The sequence below is a fragment of the Cucumis melo genome, chromosome 7 (genome assembly GCF_025177605.1).
Source record: "Cucumis melo cultivar AY chromosome 7, USDA_Cmelo_AY_1.0, whole genome shotgun sequence".
Lineage (NCBI taxonomy): Eukaryota > Viridiplantae > Streptophyta > Magnoliopsida > Cucurbitales > Cucurbitaceae > Cucumis > Cucumis melo.
In genome coordinates this window covers 26,081,608-26,106,708 of record NC_066863.1, presented here as the reverse complement: position 1 = coordinate 26,106,708, position 25,101 = coordinate 26,081,608, and the positions used below count along the sequence as shown (strand labels likewise).

The 25,101-nt window shown below is 35.6% G+C and overlaps 3 protein-coding genes across 16 annotated transcripts; 1 reads left to right on the top strand and 2 right to left on the bottom strand.

Moving 5' to 3' along the window:
* Positions 1-2,909: 2,909 nt before the first annotated feature.
* Positions 2,910-6,864, top strand: LOC103494417 (protein ALTERED PHOSPHATE STARVATION RESPONSE 1). Its single transcript, XM_008455577.3, has 6 exons — positions 2,910-3,598; positions 3,790-4,959; positions 5,076-5,162; positions 5,270-5,469; positions 5,758-5,981; positions 6,099-6,864. The coding sequence occupies exons 2-6, from the start codon at positions 3,978-3,980 to the stop codon at positions 6,748-6,750; spliced, it is 2,145 nt and encodes a 714-aa protein (XP_008453799.2). The 5' UTR covers positions 2,910-3,598; positions 3,790-3,977; the 3' UTR covers positions 6,751-6,864.
* Positions 6,865-7,337: 473 nt separating this feature from the next.
* On the bottom strand, positions 7,338-11,221 carry LOC103494416 (acyl-coenzyme A oxidase, peroxisomal). Its single transcript, XM_008455576.3, has 7 exons — positions 10,569-11,221; positions 9,879-9,994; positions 8,747-9,627; positions 8,379-8,558; positions 8,120-8,286; positions 7,917-8,040; positions 7,338-7,810 (listed from the first exon to the last, which is right to left on the bottom strand). Exons 1-7 carry the CDS (start codon positions 11,021-11,023, stop codon positions 7,655-7,657), a joined length of 2,079 nt encoding a protein of 692 aa, XP_008453798.2. The 5' UTR covers positions 11,024-11,221; the 3' UTR covers positions 7,338-7,654.
* A 753-nt stretch (positions 11,222-11,974) lies between these two features.
* On the bottom strand, positions 11,975-21,285 carry LOC103494414 (cytochrome c oxidase assembly protein COX11, mitochondrial). 14 transcript variants are annotated; one of them, XM_051087212.1, is made up of 12 exons: positions 20,944-21,226; positions 19,099-20,257; positions 18,819-18,926; positions 18,073-18,263; positions 16,739-16,828; positions 16,402-16,553; positions 15,077-15,437; positions 14,943-14,995; positions 13,366-13,438; positions 13,032-13,136; positions 12,368-12,448; positions 11,975-12,294 (listed from the first exon to the last, which is right to left on the bottom strand). In XM_051087212.1, the coding sequence occupies exons 5-12, from the start codon at positions 16,823-16,825 to the stop codon at positions 12,193-12,195; spliced, it is 1,014 nt and encodes a 337-aa protein (XP_050943169.1). In that variant the 5' UTR covers positions 16,826-16,828; positions 18,073-18,263; positions 18,819-18,926; positions 19,099-20,257; positions 20,944-21,226; the 3' UTR covers positions 11,975-12,192. The 14 variants fall into 14 exon arrangements, with proteins under 14 accessions (XP_050943169.1, XP_050943177.1, XP_050943172.1 ...); XM_051087220.1 differs by lacking the exons at positions 18,819-18,926; positions 19,099-20,257 and adding an exon at positions 16,908-17,018 and having other exon boundaries at positions 16,748-16,828; positions 20,944-21,280; XM_051087215.1 differs by lacking the exon at positions 18,819-18,926 and having other exon boundaries at positions 20,944-21,227.
* Between the last annotated feature and the right edge of the window lie 3,816 nt (positions 21,286-25,101).

Here is a 25,101-nt window from a genome sequence, read left to right as displayed (position 1 = left end):
CGACTAAGTCACAGACATGATTCTGTTAACACTTATTTAATAATACTGTGTAACGCCCCAGCAAATTAGAGTTTCACCTCTAGAGTTTTTTTCTTTCTTTTCTTTTCTTCAAATTGTTATGGATTTGATTATTGTGGACCTTATGCTTAATGTAAGGGTAAAGTTTTCCTTGGTTATTTTTTTTTTAATTATTGAAGTTAGGGGGAAATAATTTAATTAATGATGATTAGCAAATTAATTATTTGCCTTGGAAAGGGTCAAGGGTGGTTTAATTGAAGAGAGAGAAAAGAGGGTAATTGAAGAGAGAGAAAAGAGGGTTTATTAAATTCTTTTATTATTTTAAATTCTTTTAAAAAGGAGGCATTGGGAGACGTGAGACTCCTCATCTCCCCAAAGAAGAAAAACCCTAGCCGCTGCCACTCTCCACGCCGCCGCCGCCAGCTTCAAGCACAAGCGCCGGAGCCGGCCGCAGTAGAAGCCGAACCACCCTCCCAGCCGCGCCGGAAATCCGTCCAAGCCGATCCGCGCACGCCGGGCATCCATCGCAAAGCCGAACCCGCAGCCGCTACCCGAAGCCGATCCACCGCGCGTCTGCAAGCCGAACCCGTAGCCGCCAGCCGGAGCCGGAACTCGCCGTGCCGCTTCAATCTAAAGAGGACAGCCGACGCCGCGCCGCTTCGATCTAAGGAGGACAGCCGACGCAGCGCCGCTTCGATCTAAGGAGGACAGCCGACGCCGCGCCGCTTCGATCTAAGGAGGATAGTCGAGCCGCGTCGTGCCGCTCCGACCAAGCCGAAAGGAGCCGCTTAGATCTGACGCAGCCGGAACGTCCATCAGCCAGCCGTCCGCCGACTGAAGCCCAGCAGCCAACGTCGAGCGTGCCTCCAGCCGTCGAACCCGAACCCGGAGCCGCTCCACATCCGCGCGCCCGAACCCGGAGCCGAATCCGCGTGTGAGCCGCGTCCGCGCGTGAAGCCGCGCCGCGCGCTTCTGCGTAGCCGAGCCGCGTCTCCCTCCTGTTGCAAGCCGAGCCGCACGCGTAAATCCCTGTACCGAGCCGAGCCGCGCCTGCGCCAAGCCGAGCCGGTCCCTGTCCTCTTCCAGCCGAGCCGCCAAGACTAATTTGGCTCCATCCACCTAAATTTTGGTAATTTAATTAATTATTGTGGCATTTCCCAGTAAGACTCCATGTTTCGGACGTTAATTAAATTAATTTGGGACTAAATTAAGTTATTTTCCTTAAGGGACGTCTTGGACCAAGTAATCGCGGCAGCGCGGGATTTCTTCAGTAGGGGCTCGAGCACTGCAACCTCCCTCTAGGGTAAGCCATTTCAAATGAGTCTTGAACCGTTAGTCGTTGGTGACCTAATTACGAATCTTGGCATATTACACAGTTAGGACCTCATCGCTTGGAAAGCGTACTGCCTCGCGGTTAGGACTCGTCAAGTAAATCTCCAGGTAAGAGATTCTACTACTAGCTCCATGCTTAGAAATATGAGACTATGTATACTCCAATTTTGCATGTTGAGGATTAGACGGTACGATGCCTGAAATCAATGTTAGTATGATGTAAATGACGATATGGTTATACTATAGCCTGTTATGTGTGGCGAGAGCTGTTATAGCTATACGACAAATGTCGAGACGGAGAGGGTAGAGATGATTTATGTGATATGTTATATGCTGATGCCATGTGTATGTATACTGCAATTAGGGTACCTGTTAGCTTAATCTGTTAGAGTCGTACCTGCATGGGTGTCCTTCGGGATCACCACCTATTGAGGACTGTGTGGTCCGACGGGACACCAGTCTAGCATGGATATAGATATGACTCGAGTGACTCGACGGGGTCCTCGCATCCCGACTGTCCTAGGTGTCCCCCGGGGCTCCGAAGACCAGAGATACGTTCCTACGGGAGCGCATGTTGCACGTGTTCGGGAACGTGCCAGAGATTGGGTACCAGTTACAGGACTCTGATAGGAAGTTAACAGGCACCTAGTGGGACTAGTAGTGGGTCCCTTACTGAGTATTTTATACTCACTCTCTTCATTTCATGTTTTCAGGTAGAGGACGAGGCAAGGGCAAGGGCAAGCTGGCGAGCGACCCGAAGTGACCGTGGAGGGCCATAGGGACTACTGCTTCCGCTTATCCTTATTTTAGACTTTCGTAATTGAGTTTGAGTACTTTTCATTACTTATCATCTTTTCATGTAGACAGGGCCCGAGTAGGACTTTAGAATGCATTACCCTTTTTTGCATAACTACCTTGTTTAAATTTTCATAAATAAAATTTCTTAAACCTTATGCGTCTTTAATAAATTTCATGACTTAAACCACTTGTTCTATATTTAGTAATGACTTCGATTCAGTATAAGGAGTTGGGTCGTTACATACTGAGACAAGAATTTTCACAGTTGTATGATATTATCTACTTTTTAGGCATTAGACTTTATTCTTTTTAGTGTGAATCAACGTAGATATGATGATTCAAACTTCTTATCTAACTATTTGAAAACATAAGATTTTAACCAATAAAACAATTAAGAAGTTGGCTCCTGGACTAAACTAAGACTTTGTTAATTTTTTACGAGAAAAGAAAAAGAGAGATTAAAGAAGGAAAAATCTACCATAAAATTTACTCAAATATTTATAACAATGTAAAAAAGTAAACATTCCTTTCCATGTCACTAAGTTGTCATCATGTACCAAAGATTCTCTGCCATACTCAAATTTATACTAAATTTCCAGACTTGATAATCTAAAATTTGCATATATTTAAATAAATTAGATCAAATATCTTTTAAAACTTTCAAAAGAAAAACCTTTTTCATTCAATAATAGAATAAAAAGTAGAAAAAAGAAAAAGGAATATTCAAAATTCAATTTCTCTTTTTTTTTTTTCCTTTCTCTTTCATTCCACTAAACAGAGAAACAGAGCAGTACAGAGAGCTCCATTAGTGTAAAAATGGCGAAGTTAGCTGGCGAAAGTTGCTACAAAACAAAACGCAATTTCCCTAAAAACCGGATTTTAAGGAGCCGTTACACTTTCTCTTGGGAAAATCAAGGGCAATTCCGTCATCTACTCATCTTTTCCAATAAATGTTCTCTCTCTCCCTTTTCTGACACTAATTTCCTCTGTTCGGTTTTAGTGTGAAAGGTTTTTGCTTTAGTTTTTCTTTCATTTTTTTTTTGTCCTTCCCATAAAAAGGAATGGCCATTATAATTCTTTAATAGAAACAGTGAAGTATGAATGTTTTCTAATTACTTATGTTTTTTCTTTTGAATTTTGTTGTGAAAATCTACACATTTTTCGAGGAGTTTCTTGCCATGGTGATTGTGTAAGCAGATTCCCACGAAGCTCTCTCTTTCTTTCCTTCTTAGGTTTTCTTGATCTCCATTTTGCTTCATCATTACTGCCTTTACCTCTCTATTCCTGCAAAAATCTTCGTTTCGGAGGTTCATTGAAGACTGATAATCTCAGAGCTCGTTTCGTTTCTTCTCTTTCATTCTCTTCAAGTTTTGTATTTGATGGGTTTGAATTTATGAGCTCTTGGTCACTGGACTTTCTAGCTTTGCTCTCTTTCGTGCTTCAAAACAAGGTAATAATCCTCTGTTTTCTTTTGTCATATTGTGAATGTAATGCGAAGAAAACTCTGTCTTCTTGAGCACATTCCCTTTTGTGGGTCTTGTCCTTTTCTTTACAAACACGCTTTCCTGTAGTGGGTTCTTGATTTCGTGGTGAGTTTTCGAGTTGTTCGTTGAAAAGAGGCTGCTCTGTTTTTCTCTACAGGTTTCGCTTTGTTTTGCTCTGTTTCTCGAAATATATTCATCTCGATGCTCTACAATGTCTGATGCTGGTGGATTTCTTTGAAAATCGAGTCCGGAAGCCATTGATTACGAAGTGGGTGTTCTTATAATTAGTATTTTATGGCTCCGACCTCAATTTCATGAACTGGGTAGTGAAATTTTTGGCGAGAAATGGGTGGTACGAACTCCAAAATCGACAACAACGAAGCCCTACGCCTTTGTAAGGAGCGAAAACGGTACATCAAACAGGCCATCGATTCGAGATACGCTCTAGCCGCCGCCCATGTCTGTTACGTTCAGGCCCTCAGAAACGTCGGCGTTTCTCTCCGGCGATACGCCGAGGCTGAGGTGTTGATAGAATCGTCTTTGTCAACATCGGCTACCGAGATCGACAAAACGCCGTCGCATTCCTCTTATCCGTCTCCATGTCCGTCGCACACTGCCGATGCTTCGGAGTCTCCATTGCAAGAAAGCCCCATTTCCCCGCCGATAGCCACTATTAGTTACATGGTCGCCGGAGGTGGAACCCCTCTTACCGTCAAGGTCCGGCCAAGTAACCATAGTTTGGTGTATGAAGAATCAGTTGCTGATTCTTCCCCATTGCCTCCACCACCCCCACCGCCGCTCCACGAGTCGGGGCCATCTTGGGATTACTTTGATACCAACGATGAAATTGAGAGCTTTAGGTTTTCGGGGACTGGTGGAATGGATGTGAACTTTGAGGATGAGAGAATGTGGAAGCAATTTAAGGGAGAAATTATAGATCCCACGAAAGATAAATCTCATGAAGGAACTTCAAAGCTAGAAGCAGTGCAAAAAGCTGGTGATAATTGTGAGAATTTGAGTTCCTTTGAGGCTGTTGAAGAAAGAAATTTGGAGATGACGAGACGGGAAGATAAAGAGGTTAATTCGGCAAGTATATCGAACAAAGTCGTACTTGAACAATCTGGTTCAAGAGGCGGGATGGAGTTGGAGAAGAGATTGTGTACTGAACAAGAGGATCCCTCAGAGTTTATTACTCATAGAGCTAAAGATTTTCTTTCCAGCATTAAGGAGATCGATAATCGGTTTCAGAGAGCTTCGGAATCTGGGAGGGAGATCTCTAGAATGCTTGAAGCCAATAAAATCAGAGTTGGATACCTTGAAGAAAACGGTACATTGACGAGAAAATGTCAATTAACTGACTAAATTGCTTGAGTTAATTATAGCTGTTCATATGTGTATTTGATTAGTTCATTAATTTTCGCTGTTGTATCTCAACTGTTGCAGGAAGTATATCTGGTTTTGCTTTTCTCGACCCTTTACGTCGATTACGTCTTGTTTGTTGTCCTGCAAAACCTGCCCTCTTTTCTCATGGTAAAGTTCTTTTGGATGAAAGAGATAGAACCCTTGAATTTAATATTCTGAGATAGCCCTTTCCTTGTTAAACTTGCTGTATTAATAGAGTCATAATGTATATATAGAACCTCAGAAGACAAAAGTGATTACATGGAAACGGTCAACATCAACTCGGTCATCTTCATCAAGGAATCCTCTTGCTGCCAAAGATGACGACGACAGTGGAAGTGAGTTTGTAGAAGAGTTCTGTATGATCTCTGGAAGTCATTCCTCTACATTGGATCGGCTTTACGCGTGGGAGAGGAAACTCTACGATGAAGTCAAGGTACGTCAATGATTTCATGGTGAAGTATCATTGGCAAAAGTTTATCATATAGATGATATCTTGAGCTGATCGTTTTGGTAATTGCATTCTAGCTTAAATCTTATAGATTGATGAACCATTTTTATGATATACATTGGTGAAGTATCATTAGCAAAAGTTTATCATATAGATGATATCTTGAGCTGATGGTTTAGGTTATTGAAATCTAGAATAAGATTTTGGTGATCAATTTGCATGTTGACCTGATTTTGAATAAGGTTTTTCTTTTCATATCACACGTGCTTTTAGGCAAGCGAATCCATTAGGAAGGAGTATGATCGTAAGTGTGATCAACTCAGATATCTATTTGCAAAGGATTATAGTACACAAGTCATCGACAAAACGAGGGCAGTTGTCAAGGATCTGCACTCCCGAATACGAGTTGCAATTTATTCTGTTGATTCAATATCAAAACGCATTGAGAAAATGAGGGATGAAGAGATGCAGCCACAACTCATTGAGCTCATTCAGGGGTAAGAAGGATCTTATTTTCTTCTTCACAACCGAAGTGATTAGGCGATACTACTCATTTTGTAGCTGGTTATTATAGATTGTTTGCTGTTTTGTCAGTACGTTTTGTCTCGGTGCAGGTTGATCAGGATGTGGAAGGCGATGCTTGAATGTCATCACGCACAGTACATAACAATATCATTGGCATATCATTCAAAGAGTACTGCCATGGGTACACCTCGAGCAGATGCACAGAGGCAGATATCGGTTCAACTTCAACAAGAAATCGAATGTTTTGGCCTAAGCTTTGCAAACTGGATCAATAGCCTTGCATCGTATGTTGGTGCTCTGAATGGCTGGCTACAACATTGTATTCAGCCACAGGAACGTTCAAAGAGCAGAAGGCCATTCTCTCCTCGCCGTGTCATTGCCCCACCTATCTTTGTCCTCTGTCGCGATTGGTTAATCGGAATTGATGACCTTCCATCCAATGAACTCAGCAATGCCATCAGAGCCTTCTTGGCAGAATTGAACTGTTCAATATCCCAACAAGCTGAACTACAGAGGAAACAGAAGCTTGTTGAAGCAAACACTGGTGAAGAACTAGAAGGGAAAGGCAACGAAAACAACACATTCTCTTCAAACTTAAGTTGCATACATTCAAGTTTAACAAAAGTTCTCGATCGACTAACGAAATTTTCCGAGGCCTCACTCAAAATGTACGAAGATGTTAGACAGAAAAGCGAGGCCGCACAATCAACATATTTGAATTATAAGCCAGTTAGATATTAACCATGTAATTAAGGGGAAGTGCAAATATGTCTCAAGTTTGGCTGAGATTGAATATTTGTATAGTTTTGAGGAATTTGTTGCATGATGATGCTCATTTTATTCTGCTTCCTGAAATCTTGTTGATTTCTTGAAAGTCAATTCTTTTTCTTTTCTTTTTTCTTCATTATTGTGATCATAGGCAGAATCTAATCAATTTAGGACCATTGAATTCCTTTCCTAAGGAAACGTGTTTTAGTTCTAACAAAAGGCCTCAATATCTATTAGGAACTCCTATTTGTACAAAGTCCATAATCAAATTCTTGAATATGAAAAATGTTGAAAAAAAAATATGGTTGAGACCATGACAATTTAACACCTTAATCGAGGTTGAAAGCATAAAGTGCTTCTCGCTTTATTCTTCCTTTAATTTTTCATTATATCATCATAAAGCATGTTTGATGAAAATTGTCAACAAAAATTTAACACCTTAATTGGAATTGAAAGTATTAAAGTGTATCTTGCTTTATTCTTCCTTTGATTTTTCCATTATCTAATAATCATTAAGATGTAAAAGAATATAAAACAAAATGGTAGAAGAAAAGCAAACATTGAGTAACAGTAACCATTCCTTTAGCCAAACTTCTTTGAGAGAACAAATCCTTTTAGATAATGTCATTTCTTAACGTAAATATCAATTGCAACCAATATTTAATCATTGACATTTCTATCGACATCTTGTGATCTCCATATTTTCCAATACAGAGGAGAAAAGACACCACAATGATAATTGGTACACCAGAATCATTGGAGCTTTCAAGAATTGGCAGTCAATAATTTGTATGATAATAGAACTCATACGAGGTCTTGGAAGCCTAACCACCTCCAATTGCCTTCGAGTTTGAATACAATTTGAGTGGGTTGACAATCAGAACCCGACGTATTGTGTGTATTGGGAGTAAGCATTCGACTGCATTGCAATGGGAGCCCGAGTTACATGATCTGGAAGATCAAATGCATCAACTAGTTCTTGTGCAATGTTTCTCACTTGAAAACATAGATATTCGGTGAGCTTGTGAATTGCCTGCAGGGCAGAAGGAAAATTAGCAGATGAATTCAACTCGAGGGAATGGGGGACAGTTGTATGATATTTAATTATTTATACACCATTTGATGCTGGCTAAAAATACCTTTGCTTTGTTGGGAGCTACATAGTCAACATTTCGGTACGTTCCGATGTCGTTCCAGATTCGATCCAAGGCATAAAGATCGCATACGAGTTTCAGAGTAGCCTGTGTATTCGCATTGGGACATCTGATGTAAAATAACAATTTGTTAAACTCAAGAACTGAAAACAATATGAAGCAACTACAGGTGTTGGAATGAGAGGAACCTTTGTATAGCTTCAATAAACTGAGCAAGGATTACAGATTCGATATGAGATTCTGCAAGAGTTAGGAGGTGATTCAGGCATCTATTCCATGCACCAAACCCCCCAAGGGTTTTAGTATGCTTGCGAAGACGAACAGCCACACTTTGAAGTAACCGAGATGTTCGATACTGTGAGATGAATACCATGAAGAATAAGGACTCTTTGAGTTTGAACGATAGAAGCATTTTCATTTTCAGGAAGCAACTGTTCTTATACTCACTTGGAAGGCATCTAGCTGAAACTTAGGATCTCGCAGATGGTCTGTACTTTCCCAGCGTGCAGTGACAGGATTTGGCTGAGACAGATACGTATTCATGGATTCTCGCAAGTAGTTCCATGTAACTGCAAGTGTCCCACCTTGAAATTTCTCTTTGTATTGCTTCAAGAGGTATGCTGCGACCTATACAAAAAGAGAAAAGTTCAGCTCTAATCATCCAACGGTTAAAAATTGTTGGAAGTTCTTTTACATCATAGGGATGAGCCTAATAACTAATAGCAAGAACCCAGAATGAATGAATTGAAGTATAAATATACTATCATCTAAGGAAAAACCAATGGCCAACAAGCAAATGATTATGTTAGCGAAACCTGTTGTAGAAGAACTGTATTGTCTCCTTCAAAAGTCTGAAAAATATCATGATCGTTCCTAAGAGTACCAAAGCGATTTACAGCAGCATATCCATGGCCACCACAGGCTTCCCTGCAGGTACTCAATGACTTCGCTGTGTATGAAGTAATATAAGCCTTAAGCCCTGCTGATAATGCATGCACATCTCCAACTAGTTCTTCATCATGAGTCTTCTTCATCTGTGCATACTTCTCCACTAGTTGTATAGTAGCAAATTGGAAGGCGTATGTTGATGCCAGCATAGGCATTAGCTTGTGTTGTTGAGATTGGTAATCCAGAATACTGACTTCAGGCTGCTTTGGAGGACCGAACTGCTGACGTAACAGTGAATATCGAATTGCAATTGTAGAAGCAATCTTAAGAACACTAGCTGACGAATATGCCAGGCCAACTCTTCCACCCACAAGTTCTCCTAACGTGGCTGCAAATCTTTTATTGATCGATGGTAGACTACTCTTATACTTCCCATCTCGGGAAACCTGTCCAAATCGATCAAGGAGATTATCTCGTGGAATTCTCACTGAACGGAATCTCAATGCTCCATTATCCACCCCATTGAGGCCTACCTTGTGGCCACAATCGTGTATTTCAATTCCAGGAAGAGTTTTATGAGTCTTAAGATCTCTTATTGGAACAATGAATGCATGAACACCCATATCAGCAGTCTTCTTAGAACCGTGAGTTGGCAACACCAGCTTAGCGAAAACAGTGGCAAATTTTCCATGAACTGCAGCATTGCCAATCCACCATTTGATGGCTCCATCATTTGGTGTATTGATAATGAATTCATCAGTGATCAGATCAAATGTAGCTGTTGTTTGTAGACCCTGAACGTTTGAGCCTACAAAGAATTAAAAGGAAAAGATTCTATATCAAAATGCAAACCTATAGTACTGAAGAAGATCTAAAATAAGCTCACAAGATTAATTAGATTCCCTAAAGTTAAGCATATAAATTACCATACAAGTTGTATAGCATACAACATAAGATGAGTTGTGAACATAGTGGAAAACAAGTTGTTTATGCTACAGATAAGGCTAAACTTCTTAAAAAATTCAAAATAAACAACAAAAATCTACACTCTAAACTTACCATGATGAAGTTCAGTCATAGCAAAACAGCCAGGATAATCCACATTGTCAATACCATCAAAGAATTTGTCTCTGTGCTTTTTGGTTCCTAAATTGAGAACAGAGCCGCCCCAAAGACTGCAAGATGAAACATAAAGATGCCAAATTTCAATTAAGAAAAAATATCATTGTTCCTATTGAGTAACAGATCAACATAACATAACTAAACTTAAATCAAATTCACGGTCAGCAAATTTTCATCACTCTAGAGAAGAAAAACTCAAAAGTTTGGAAGAGAGTCCAGTTAAATTCATGGTGAGCAAATGTTTTGGGGCAAAAGGATTTTCCTTATTAAACTAATCAAAATTAAAGATTAAAACTTAAAACACGCTACCCAAGAAACTCTAGTTCGTTGTTAGAACTTACATCCAATACATAAATTCTCAAATTAGTTCCAACATTGAGAAACTTATTCTCATATGTTCTCCAAGTTTCTTGCGAGAATCTAGATAATCTGTTTTATTTTATATTAATGAAATATTGGGTACAAAAAACCATAGTAAAAAGGTCTAAAGAAACAGATATGGACAAAAATAGAATAACTCCAAACAATATTTTAACTCGTTCAGCTAAATCCTAATTAAGGAAGAAACGAACCAAATTGATTCAAGATTCAACATTCAAGAACGAGATGATATGAAAATAAAGATACCTGAACTGGACACCCATTTTAATGGCGAGAGAGACATCGACGCTTCCAACAGCTTCCATAATGGCGAAATATTTACCAGGATCTTGATTCACAAACCTAAACGGCTTAATTCCGGCCTCTCTCACCATACCAATCAATTGCTTCATACAAAGCTCCCGATGATCGTTCATAGAGATCTCTACCGGCGTTTGCAATTCAGGCCTCGAATTGAAGAACTCAAAAACGCGCTCTTGAATTTCCCTATGTTTCCCCCTCATAAACATAGATAAACTTCCCATGTCGACATCCATTTTCACCTTCGAATTTCCCGCGCACGTTACGATTTCCATTCTGTACGAACCGTCTACGGGAAGGGGAATCATCGGAGTCAGGTGCAAGGACAGCCGCTCGATCCGGCGGGAGGCTGCATGAGATTCATCATCCACCGTCCGATTCGATTCTCTTGCTGATGCCATCTCTCGGACGACGATCGCAAACACGTAGAGAAGGAGATAGAAGGTAAGCAACCGGAGGGCGGTTGGGCGATTGATTAAAAGAGGGAGGGGAGCAGACGTGGCGTTACGTGTCGAAATGTGATTGGGGTATGTGGCTGGCAGTTGAATTGGCGCGTTTCTCAAAGCATTTTGGATAAAGGAGAAGCTTTGGACATTGACATTTTATAACATATCTTTACCAAACTTCAAATTTCAATCTTTAACTTATAACCACATAGAAATTAAACAAAACAAAAGAAATAAACATTTTTATCCAAACTTGTAATAATTTCATTCAATTTTTTCTTTAAAAAATATATCTCACATCAAAATTATTATTATTATTATTATTATTATTATTATTATTATTATTATTATTATTATTATTATTATTATTCAATCAAAAATTAACTTATATTTAAGACTTATTGAGAGTTAATAAATCAAAAATAAATAGTTGTTCACTTTTACTTTCATATTATACTTTCTCCAAATGGGTATGATTTTATTTATTTTGTAATTAGATATTTTCCCGTTTTGATTAGTTATTATCTGTTAATATTAAATAAATAATTAGAATAAAAAATATTGCTGTGAAATAAATTAAAATTGTATTTTCGGTTAATAAATTAAGCATAGGACAAAGTTATTCAATTAATTACAATGTTTAATTCCTATTACGATTTCTAACTGTAGTGAACAAAATCAGTAAATTACTAATTTAGATTATAAATTACATTACACGGTAAGCAATATAAAAGGAATAATACAATATATCCAATTAATTATTATTATAACTTACCGGCTAAATTATAATTTTAATCTTAGGAATTTAAAATTTTAGAAAGACCTTACCGTGTTTTACTCTTCAAAATTTCCAAATCAAAAGGACGTGAATGGAAAACTATAATCAAATAAGAATAAGATTGACAATTTCCACATTAAAATTATTCTGATAATTACTTAATGAAAATGTGGTGCAATGGACAATAATCAATCATCAGTCCCTCGCATATCTCAATCTCGAATTTCTATTATTTCCATAATCTAAAGTAATGGCGTATGATAGAATCACAATAATGATTTTCTTGGACAATTCTTTATCAATGGCAAAAATTTGGATCTCTGGACCCTGTTCGGTGTTCATTCACCTATTCTTCTGAAACCTTGAAAAAAGTGTAGGACAGAATCAAATTGTTGATGCCGTCCATTTTTGGGTCAGTTTCAAACTCAGGATCAATGTAGAAGAACACCTGCAGAATCAGGTCATGAATCATACGATTTCCCTAAGAACTCCAACTAGAAAAATGAAATTTATAAACTTACAGGCATGTCGATCTGCTCCCCAGGAAGGAGACGTTGCTCTTCGAAGCAAAAGCATTGTATTTTATTGAAGTAGATTGCAGCCTGTAACAAAGTTTGAGTGCAAAAGAAAAGTTTCAATCTTCTTAGTTATTTTGATGAGTTCTATACAGAAACGAACATTTGTTTACATCCTGACAGCCTCGAAAGTTTAAAACAACTATTATGTTATGAAATTGATAAACATAGATGATAAAAAGGTATAAACAGTAAAGAATCAACATAGAAGTTTACGAAATTCAGTAATAGTGTTTTAGCTATGCATATACAGACAGGGCAGATGGAGAATGATTTGATGTATTAGCATAATTTTTTTCTTTTCTAAACTTCAAAAGGATAGGCAACAGTTTTCTTTTTTTAAACCAAGCAAACCCATAGATTGTTAACCATGGATAGAATCTACTCTAACAAATGAATGATAGAACAACGAAATGAAAAAGATCAGTGACTTGAGAAACAAACTGAAAAAGCCCATGAAGATCAAATTTCATTGATCATCTTAACACTTCACAATTCAAGCACTAGCTAGATTTGCATAAATAAAGCCAATAATCACTTTTACAGCATATAATAGTTGAAATTTATTAAAATTATGGTTTCTACTATACAATGTAAGGAAGCTAGTTACCTTCATAGGTGTAACATTGTACGTAGACACACCAGTAATTGGAGTTGAACTTTTATTTTCAGCAGTATAGAATGCAAGTGCACTTTCTCCAGGTTTTACCCTTACCTACGACAACAGATGAGGTTAGTTTTTACTCTTTCGAAAGTCTTGTTTCCTTGTGGAGCGTGCATATTTGTGCCATGTTGTTTCTTATTGATGCAATGAGAGGCCAGAAGTTAAGGACAAGTCAACAGATGAATGGCATCCACACGCACACAAGCACAGATAGATTAAAACATTTTTTAGTGGAACATGAGTGTGTGCGAGTTATACATGCATACGCAGAAGGAAATACCTCTCTCTGTGTTGGAATGAACTTCCAAGGCATTCCATCAGCTACGTCAGCATTAAACTGGACAACAATATCCCTGGTAACAAAATGAAAATTTATCAGGCATTGAGAAATTAGACTTTCTTTTTTTATATTTTTATTAATACAACACAAAAGAAAGGCCAACCACCTAGGGTTAGGGTGTAGAAGAAACCCCTCCCACACAAACTAAACTGTCAAACCATTCCAATCATTAGTTAAGAGACTATAATTACAATAGAAGGTTTGAACACCCACCAAGATATAGAATCCTGTTCACTACATCGAAAATTATCCACCGAGGTTGCACAAAAAGGGTCTTAAGAACCACAAACTTTGAAGCCCAGAACGCAGAACCAGCAACAAATGTAAAATGGCTACAATGTGGATTGTTCTAAGTTAAAGTGATTCAGTAAATCATTTTCTTGTAACAAATGAAACTTTAAGTATCTTTCTTCCAGATATATTCATTCAACCGGATTGACTATTCAATTGTGGTTGTTCCAACTCTTCAGGGCTTATTGACTCCTTCTCAAACACCTATAGTCCATCTTACCTCTCTCACAAAAGATCCTTCTAAGTTTTTCAAGCTTTAAAGCCTGACAAATTCTCTCCACGACCAGTATCAATACATCCATTTTTAAGATGCCATCCAGGAAAAAAGCAACGCATTTTGAGTGGCAAAGAACTGATGTCATAAAAAAAACTTGGAATACCTTTGATTGTTGAAACAATCAATATAACCTACCAACAACCTGTACAAGTTAACTTTAAGACTAAAAGCTGTCTCTTGAAGAGCGACATAAGCTTGAACAAATTCCTTATCAATTCCACAAGACTCACATGATTGAAGATGATTAACAAAATTTTGGTCTTTGACAATAATACAATATTCTATAACTGGAGTGCTTGCTTATTCAACAATTAACTCAAAGCATTGTTGCAGAACCTTAGAAGGTTGACTAATGTGTCCATTTAAAGGTGCAAGCAAGAATAACCTTCTCCAGCACGTTGCCCAAAGTTATATATTTTGGTGATACATAAATCGTTCCATCATTCAATCTTGCAACATCGAAGAAAAGGAAAGACTCTTTCCTTGGGACCATGTTTACTTTTGATAGGTAATTAATTTATCAGAATATTGTGAGTGGATAGCTACTTGTACTTCAATTTTTCTTCAAGGATATTTTCGATATAATAATAATAATATAAATGAAGAAACTATGATTGTTTTGCTAGTCAAAAGCATTATTGATGGGAAGGCATTGCAATGTAACGATAATTGTAGAAACCAAACGCTTTCAAAATCTTATTTCATTTACTGTCCTAATTTATTCAATTTCCATCGGCTTCTAAACTCACGTTCTGCAACAAACCAGCTTGCAACTGCACATCTAATCTAGTGCAAACATGAAAAGATACAAAGCACAAAAGTAATGCAATGCTTGTACTAAGGTTTAGAAAGACAATTAGTTTAGGCAGCAACAAAATGCTTGAAAAATAAAACCGTAACTAATCCAATCATTGCTTCAAAATAGAACTACAATAAACAGAATTGAAACCTTGTAGTTACTGTTCCATCTTTAGCATGGCGAGCAATCTTTTCTTCAACACTCTACATAAAGGAAATCCTTTCTCAATTGAAAAGCAAAGACATGAGGAATCTGACACGATAACAAAAACTAAAGAAAAATACCTCACGGCGCTGAACAGTGCCCCCATAACCAGTAGCTTGGCAGAATCTCCTATAAAGAGGAACAGCCGCATAACTACATCCTACCATGGTAAGAACCAATGCCACAAGGTAGAAAAGCATATTTTTGGACTTCCGTTCAATAGCAGCTGTACAGTAGCTGCGTTGAATATTGTGCAAGGAAGAATACCTCCCAATATAACGAGTAGAAAGAGGTGAAAACCAATGAGACTTTCGAAATGACTGTGAATGAAAGCCACATCCCATTTTTAATCCACATACATCTAGACCATAACCTCTTTTATAAACATTACAAGTTCGACTTAAACTATAAGTTGACTGCAGTAGAAAGTTGGATGTCAACCTGCATCCAAAAAGCATAAAGTGAGCATCTGCCAACAAAATCAATAACCAATCAGCAATGTGATAGTGGAGATAGATTAAAAACACACTTTCTGGCAAGCACGAGTAATCAAATAATTCTAGTCAGTAAGTCACTCATAATAACAAAATACCCCAAGTTAAGGATCATACAGGATTAGCCAAAAATTCATATAATATATGAGATCCAAAGATGTTAGTTCTCTGAGATTCAGAGATAAACATGGTGTTCGGTCCGTTTGGGGACATCAAGTGAAACTGGAATGATAAACGTGGTGTACTACAAGCGCGAAGGAACAATTTTAAAATTAGTAAGAATTCCAGGGGTATGAATTATTAGTATAGCCCATAGGATATTTGATTAGATAGAAATAATCATTGCCAACGGAAAAGCTAAAAAATTGAAGCGAGGTGTTCAACTTAACAAAAATTCATTTATCATCTTTTTTCTTTCTTTCTTTCCTCAAATTGGGGAGGGCTTTCTGTAGAATTCTTGGTTCGCTCCAGTTTCCAATTCTGCTACGTGGAATTTTGTTTCACTTTGTAGCTTTTCACGTATGAATGAAAATTTTGTTTCGAAATTAGCATGTATAATAAAGGCAGATACACTATTAACAATTACAAACTGTCATTGACAAATCAGACCACCTGCTTATATGGAAATACTAGAAATTTGTTTCACCAATCACTACTTTTATGTAATTAATAACTTGGATTCCATATCATAAGTTCTTACAGGGCAAGAAAAGACTAGTCAAGAAAGAACAGGACGAGTAAGTTTTAAGAGCATTAACTATGTATTAACACGTCAAATCAATTCTAACATAGCAAGAGAAAAACTCCTCAACTATCACCAAGTTTAATGAATTAATATAACTATCTTAACGGTGATCAACATTGAACTGTATCTTTCATCAGGGAAAACCATAGTCCCAGGAAAAACTTACGATGCATGAACATGTGAACTGAGATTACCATTGCGAGACCAGATGTAGCTTGGACACTGTAACCCATGATCAGCCTCATAACAGGATGCTACTGTTGCAAAGCTCAAATGTTCTGGCGCACCATCTCCAAGAAAAGAAAGTGCTCCGAAGGACTGCATCAAACAAGAAGAACCAGGGTGATCAATCTTTGAGAAGGGTTGAGAAAGATGGAACCTTCATTTACAATCTACAGTATATTAAGATAGCACAATTCTACAATTTTGACAAAATATTACAGCTGTGCGATTTGATTTGTCAAATGAGTTCTCCAGGGGAAAAAGAAGAGAAAAAGAGGCACCATTCTTACGGTAGATTGGGTCTTAAGCTTCCTCCTTAGTAACTGCCCAATCATTCCTCCACCAGCCATTTTAGTCAGTATTCCCATAAGCTGGTTAAGAAGCCAAATAAAGAGTTTAGAATAAGGAAAATGAAGATAAAGAAGCACTTCAGGCATAGCTCAAAATAACCTTGGCTTGTTTATTTTAAAAGAACACTTCTGTTTTCTTCTATGGGAGCATGTGGTTCCAATAGACGTTCCATTAACAACCTCCAGAAGGCCAATCATACAATCACAGATTCTAAATAAATTAATTAAAAAAATAAGAAATACAATCGCTGACAAAAGACTGAAAGGTAATAAAAAAAAGTTTTCCTTCACATTACAAATTCAACTATTCAAATAACTGTTGCAACCATGTATGGTATACAACTTATAATTGGAGTGCAATCCACAAATCCTTTATTAATATTTCCTCTTTTATTATTATTACTATTTAAAATAAGAAACAAAACTTTAATTATCAAAAAAGAGGAGTACAAAAGAATGGAGATGGGGTATCCCTACCAAGCCAAATGGATAACAAAAAAGGTTTTCTATGTCACATCCCGTTCTAGGTTTTCCCCCTAACCTAGATCGTGACATGAAAATATTTTTTAAACACGACCTTTTTCAACCTAAAAGCCAAGCGAACATGTTTTATAAAATTCTAAAGAAAATTTGGCAGCTTCTCCCAAAAAATATGGACCGTTAGCCAAACCTGAAAAGAGATGAAAATTACACTTCTATATATATATTCTTCAGACTTAAATTAACATCGAGTCTCACCACACACTCATCCAAACTAGTCCAGAGTCTCAATCAGAGTTTATATCCAAACTTGTCCCAAACAATCTTAAGTGTGGTGAACAATGCTTTAGAGTTCTCCAAGGTTCCAAACTTCTATTCAAAACAACGTGGCGACAATAATTTCATGTCAAAACTAGATGGGTATTCACAAAACTTACTAAAATTACCCAAAATTTTACCAAACACTTATCAAAGTAGCCTTAATTCTAATGAACAGCACCCCAACGACCTTCTAACTTCGAAATCTAGCATTCAACATCATGAACTATTCAATAGTAGCACTAAAATTAAATGGGTACTCAAGACCCAAACCATAAAGCTTGAAATCTTACACAAATTTGTGTTAAACACCCAATTTCGAACTTTCTAACGGATAGACAGCAATTAAATTACCCTCAAGAACCCAAATCTAACATCAAAACGTAATGGGTAATGTTTAATTCGCCAAAACTTAGTGGGTGTTTGAAAGTTTACAAGAAACCCAACTAAAATAGAATAGAACTTACCCCAAAGCCAAAATGTAGCGAGAACGGCGGAGCCACGTGGTGTTCACAGCTGCGGTACAAGACAAATATGAGCAGTAACCTGAACAGAAGGTCTGTGACGCGAGCGAACTAAGCTACTGCCAGATTCATGGGTTTGGTATGACGGCCGCGAACGGTGGCGTGCAAGCTAGAACTCCTGAGCGTGGCGTCTCCTGCACACAAACGCCATCAGATTTGACATGGCAGGAGTACCGGCATGCGAGAGAGATGGTGAGCGGAAGAGAAGTTTGAGAGAGGGGAAGGTTGTATGCTCGAAACGTGTAGAAGAAACCGATTCCGTTCTTCTTCTTCTTTTTTTTTTCCTCTCTTTTCTTTGTTTAATTACTTATGAGTTGTTCGGAGGAAGGTTAGAATTACGAGGAAAAAATATTATAAAAATAATTTTTTTGTTATTTTTCTAAAATTCGTATGCTAAATTTAATATACAAATATTCATAAATTTAATTTACCAAATTATCATATCTTCATTTCTTAAATATGATGCTTTTGCACAAGCATTTTCTTGTCAATAAATTATTAATTTTTTAAAATTTGTATTCTAATTCTAATAATATTTAATTTACCAAATCATCTTAATTTTCGTTGTTACGCACACATAAATTAATACTTTTGTTTTTTAATTGATATTCTAAATACAATACACAAATTTATAAAGTATAATACTTTCGAAACTAATTAAGTAATTGCGTTTAAGTAGCCTAAATCACCTTAATTGACATAAAACTTCCAATTTCAAGCTGGAACCATATATATCCAAAGCCTGTCTTGTTTTTGTTTTGAATTACATCTCAACCCAAAGGACCAACAAATATTCACTGTAAAAAAACAAGTTTTCACACCCCACACCAACGAGACACAGAAAAAAAAAAAGAAAGCAAGAATCTTATCCCAGCACTAATGTTGAAACATCAAATTATAGAACACATTAATTTTTTTTAAAAAAAAAAGCATTAACATATGTGAAAAGCGAATAGAACTAATAAGCACCTGAAAGCTTCTCCGACCATCGGAGGGTGAAGATAGAGTAGGAACCGAGCAAGGAAGAGAAGCAAATTTAACAGACATGTCCAATAAAGAGAAGAAAAAAAAATCAACACACAACTTCAGTATCGACTCGACTAATCCATTTTGATGAACTCCAACTCTGAGCTCAAATGAATTTGAAGTACATTTCATCAATACCCGTCGAAGAAAATCATGTGCAAATGAAGGGAAAGTAGAAGAACTCGAGGGTTTTAGAGAGTGGGTTTGAGAAACGGAAAAAGCCGCCTCCTTATTCGCTGTGACTACTGATATTGGTAACCCACAAACGTTGAAAACGACGCATTTCGAAACGGTGAAAAAGGAACAAACCTCCGGCCGGTGAAAGACGAAGCAAAAAATGACAAGGGGAGGCTAAAATCGTCAATGTGAGGGACGGAGCACGAAAAAGGAAGGGAGAGGGAAGGGAAGTTTAGGGGAGTTGGGATGGATTGAGGAGGGAATTTCGGGGGCTGAGACGGAAAGCGGAAGGAATGAGAAGGGAAAATGAGAAGGAATGAGACGGATTGAGAAGGAAAAAGGAGGGATTAAAACCCTAAACCTCTACCTTTACACTTCCCAAAATTCAATTCTTATACCAAATTAAATAATTTTAATTTTCCTTATCGAAACAATTCAAGCATTAAAAAGACAAAGGTATTCAACTTAATTTTCACACTTGAAGAACCATTGATACAACTAAAAGAAGAATGGAATAAGAGCCTACACCTAGTTGGGATATATGGCTTGTGAGAGAGTGTAATTAAAAAAAAAATCAAATTGAACACCAAGTAGAAGTGAATATTTTGACTTGATACCAAAAAGCCTCCAGTGTAACAAGTAATCTCCTCCCCTTAAAAAGTTCTCCAAATTGCCTCAAAAAACCAACATTTGTCCAAACAGTTTCCTCAAGGTCTTAGAAAGCAACAGCACCCAATAGCTAAAAACAACCTCTGAGCAGTTCCTTGGAAAAACAACATTGATTTGATTCAGTAAGGAGGGCGGGAGAAAAAGATCCATCTTTGATCTTCACGTTCTTCTTTTAGAGGACACATTATTTAGGGCTTAAACAGGTGCCAGAAATCTCTTTTTGCCATATGCCCATGTGTGTTCAACTTCCTATAAGCTAAGATCCACAAAATCAGTTTGGAAAGCTATAATACAAAAGAAATTTTCTTGTGGATTCTAGCTTATAATATACCAAGCTTCATACACGGTATATGACAAAAAATTGTTAAACTTCCTAATTGACAGAACTTAAGAGATGAGAAGTGGTATGTTTAATGATCGGGATAAACTACAAAGATTCCAAATAGATACAACCTCAAATAGTCCAAATATGAAGCTTCAACTAAAGCTAACAAGAAAATCTGTTCAGAAATGTGCCGACAAATATGTCACATATTTCAACAACTACTAATTACTGATCCAAGAAGATTACTCTCTTAAACAAAACTCACTTACAATTGACAAACCTACATTTGAATAAGAAAAACCATAAAAGCGGATTGTGCCAACTTCTATTAATTCATCATGTTCATCCCATCCATGAACACCAATTTCTAAAACAGAAGAAGCCAACAACAAAAACGCCAAATTCCAAAAAAAAAACCCAACAATTCAAAAAATAAAACATGCCCAAAAGGGACAACGTGCCTGAGTTTCAATTTCACAAAGAATCAACAAAAATGGGTCTTAAACAAAGGTAAAATACAGAAACACAATCCAACCGCCCAAAAACCGGATGAAAAGAGCGAAAAACAATATGGTAAGATGAAGAAAAATAAAGAAAGAACTAGAGAAGCCTCTGACCTGAGGGTTTAGGACTCACGAAATAAATCCTAAGCAAAATACGAGAGCAGAAAATCCAGAACCATTCTTCGAAATTGCGTCAGTGAGCTGAATTCGAGCAAAAAACATCAAACAAACAAACAACCCAACCCTTGTTTAGTTGGGCTGGGGAGGTCGGTATTCCTCCAAAACTCGACCCAACCCAAATAGCCACCCGAACCGACCCGGGTTGGGTGGGGTTTCTTTTGTACAAATTCACGTAGAAACACTGAGATTTCCTTTCATTTCTTCAAATCTCTGTTATTATTGAAGATGAAGAATTTATGTTCTTGATTCGTATGAGCGTTTAATTATTCTGAATTTGTTTTGAAAATTGCTAAGCAACATAATAAACAAAACCCATTTGAAAAAACACATGAAACGAGGGTGTAATTGGGCTGTATCGGTTTTCCTTTAAGGGAAACGTTTAGTCAATTCAGCCCACGCTAACTTGTAAGCAAGAAGAAGCCCAATACTTGATATGGGCTCCATAAGCCCACTATTCGGCTAAAATCATTTTCTAATAGATTTTGGATAGGGAAAAAAAATTAATAAAGCAAGTTTTTTTTGAGTATTTTATTATTATTATTATAAAATCGACAACTAGTTTAATACTATTATATATTACTAAAGCAAAAAAATTATTTTAAATTATAAAATTACTGAAAATATTTACAAATATAACAAAGTATCATCACTAGATCTATAATGCAAAAACACTCTAATATTTTACTAGATTTTTAAATATTTTAGTTCACTGTTCCTAAAATTTCAATTATGAAAATAAAAGAATTAATTTCAAGAAAACCTTTATCCAAGGAAATCTTATTTTTATTTTTCTTTAAAAGGTGGTTGTTTAGAAATGTAGTAAAAGACAAAAACATCGTAAACAAACAAATACAATTTTCAAAAAAAAAAAAAAAAGAAGAAGAAATAGAAATTATATCAAAATGGACTGAAAAAGAAATTTTAAAAAATCTGCCTCCCAACATTCATATTATATTTTAGAAAAGACAATAAACAAATATATAGTGAACACATATATACTCAATTTTGAGAGATCACATGAAAACAAAACACACAAGGACTAAATAAAATAAATAGAGATTTTTCTTTTCTTTCTTTTTATTATTATGTTTTTGTTTTGATAGAAATTCAATTTGGCATTATTCATAATTACCAAAAAAGATAATTGTTGGGTTGTAGAAAATAGGGTTTTGGACAATTATTCTTGAAAGGATGGAGTGAATAAGACATGGGCAAAAGAGAATGCCATATATGATTTTGACTCTAATCTAACCCCATCCCTTTGATGTTTACAACACAATCCCAACCCACTCTCATTTACTACCATTCAACATGCCCTGCCCTTCCCTCAATAATCTTACCCCTCTATATCTCCCCCGTCTATCCCCTCGAGATGCAATCTCTATCTCCCTTCTATCCCTTCGAGATGATGCAAACCTACTCTTACATCATTTCGAAACAATTTAAACATATGTTTCGTGTGCATGGTTGAGTTGAATGGGTAATAACTGACTTTATTTATATATAGAGTTTATAAAACTTGTTTGGAATGCATAAAGTTGAATAAGAAATTATATCTTTATGCAATTTTTGTAACCTAAAGAATTATGATTATTTTGTTAGTTAATATTTGTTTGTTTGTTTTTTTTACAACCGTTCAATCACACAAGTATTTTTCTCTATGTTTTCAACCCTTCAATTGAGGTACCAATAACTTAAAAACTTCACATGTTGTATATATTAAAAATTTGTGCATATAACTTTTATATACAATGAGGTACATGTAAAAGATACCTATGTTTTATATTGATATTAAAACTACATTGTTAAATATACTTTTGATATCTACGATAAATATGAATGCACTTTCGTATGGCATAATTAAAACAAACGCATATGCAGAGTATAAGCATACATACAAACACACATGAACACATACACGCACACAAGCAGAATATGTATACCGTCACATTTGTAGAATGTATGAGTGAAAATGCATAGAAACTAAAAATAAGTAAACTTCGATAGGTTTAGGTTGATCATGGAGATGACATATAAATTATGGTTCATTACGTATGTATGTGTGTCGGTGGTTGGTTTATAATATTTCTATGTGACATATTCATAAACACAAGAAATAAAGGATTCTTAATAACATTATGTCCAAACTCGAGAATGCATATTTAGGAAAAAAAATATATCTAAAAAATGCATCAATATTAAAAAAACAATAAAAATTTATATGTATTATATAGATTTTTCTTTTCAAATATGAAATGTTCTTTTAATGAAGGCAAATTAGGAGGAAAACATTGCTTTCTCATAGATTTTCTTTTCTAAATTTAAGGAAAAACTAAAGGATAATTTTTGCTATATTATAATTTTCTTATTTCTTCACTCCTTTAAAAGGCAATATTGTGATGCATTCAAATTTTCACATAAGGGTCACAAATTCATAATAATATGTGTATTGTAAATTTTAGAAACAAGAAAAACCAATTAATCATACCCCTACCACATGCCAAAGATCACATAATTTGATATATATAATTTGGAAAAAAAATATGTATCAATATATATTTATATGAGAAGTATTTCTAAATAGAATATATACAAAACAAAATCATAGAGATATCGATATCACAGCATTGTGAAATATTAGAATCAATGATATAATAACCTAATTTGTCTCCTTTTGACCAAAAAAAAAAAAAAACGACAACAACAATTAAATTAAACCCATCTTTTTCCAACTTTCAACAAATTAAGGAGTGGGTTTTGCACATAATCTAGTCAACACTGACTATACTCTTCTACCCCTCATGGACCCCAACTAGAAAATTAAATTTATTTATTTTGATTTCATTAAATAATATGTTTTGATTATTGATGAGTTGGGTAAATTTTGTATTGTTGTGCTTTTGTTTGGAAAGAGGATTGGTCAAAGGATATGTATATAAGGAACTATAATATATTTATATTTATATATTTATATATATATATATATATTGTACAACTCTTTAATGGGATAAGCTATTCACCATTGTAATACATAAATCCAATTACAACTATATCTTTACCTAACACTTTAATTAAACTTAGTTTCATCTATCTAAACTATATTTCATTCACTTAACTTTCAAATAAAATAAAAAGAAATCTTATATATTTAGTGTATTTTTTTTTCTTTAAGTTTGCCATTTTTCCTTTTATATATTAAACTATAATCGATTCGGTATATAAAAATGTCCACTCCATGATTTTCAGTTAAAAAAACCTATGTTTAATTAATTGATAGTATATTATTCTTATTATTTTTGTATAAGCTAAGTCTTGAAACAAAAGAAAACTTTTCATAAAACCAGGTTAAATATTGAAAATGTTAAATGCAGTGAAAAGATAATAATTTAAAAATTAAATTTTAATGGGTGAATTTGAGTTTAATTTTCACACGTTGAAAAAATATATTAATGTGAATGGAGTGAAGTAAGGACAAATTTAAAGTTAAAAAAAGGATGGTATTGAATGAATATACATGAACCATTTTCTTGAAATGAAAGGGATGAATGATAATACTATTGTTAAAATGTTTAAGATATGGAAACTATATTATTATAAATGATAATGAATACAAATTAAAGAAAAAGAAAGCTTAATGAATACAAATAATGGTATAAAAAACAAGAATAATAATAAAATGAGGTGCCCACATGTTTGAAATGGAAAGAAAAAGTCTTAATAAGGGTTGAAATTGGTAAAGATTCAACCTTTGAACGACTCATGATCCCTCTCTATTGATAATCGATTGAATGGTTAGTTTTTTGAGTACACGAAATGCTCTCTTCATAGTGAATATGATGGCTTTGACCTTCTTTTCTTATATTATTATCATTACGACTATTTTCAAACAAAAGAAAATAAACTTGTATTTATAAAATATAACAAAATATCACAATTTACCAATGACGGATTACGAAAAACTATTGTTTGTGTATCTATTTATATTTTGATAGACACAAATATTAGTTTATCTTAGTCTATCATGATCCATCATAGTTAAATTGTGATATTTTGTTGTATTTGTAAATATAAATAGAAGTTTTGTTATTTAAA

Coding starts and splice junctions, on each gene's coding strand:
- LOC103494417 (XM_008455577.3), top strand. CDS start 3,978: ATGGGTGGTACGAACTCCAAAATCGACAACAACGAAGCCCTACGCCTT. Junction 4,960..5,075: donor TGGATACCTTGAAGAAAACG/GTACATTGACGA, acceptor CAACTGTTGCAG/GAAGTATATCTGGTTTTGCT. Junction 5,982..6,098: donor CTCATTGAGCTCATTCAGGG/GTAAGAAGGATC, acceptor GTCTCGGTGCAG/GTTGATCAGGATGTGGAAGG.
- LOC103494416 (XM_008455576.3), bottom strand. CDS start 11,023: ATGGCATCAGCAAGAGAATCGAATCGGACGGTGGATGATGAATCTCAT. Junction 9,995..10,568: donor AAAATGGGTGTCCAGTTCAG/GTATCTTTATTT, acceptor TTCATCTTGCAG/TCTTTGGGGCGGCTCTGTTC. Junction 8,559..8,746: donor ATACAGTTCTTCTACAACAG/GTTTCGCTAACA, acceptor CTTTTTGTATAG/GTCGCAGCATACCTCTTGAA.
- LOC103494414 (XM_008455565.3), bottom strand. CDS start 16,825: ATGGGAATACTGACTAAAATGGCTGGTGGAGGAATGATTGGGCAGTTA. Junction 15,438..16,401: donor AGTTCACATGTTCATGCATC/GTAAGTTTTTCC, acceptor TTTTGGATGCAG/GTTGACATCCAACTTTCTAC. Junction 12,449..13,031: donor ACAATGTTACACCTATGAAG/GTAACTAGCTTC, acceptor ACTTTGTTACAG/GCTGCAATCTACTTCAATAA.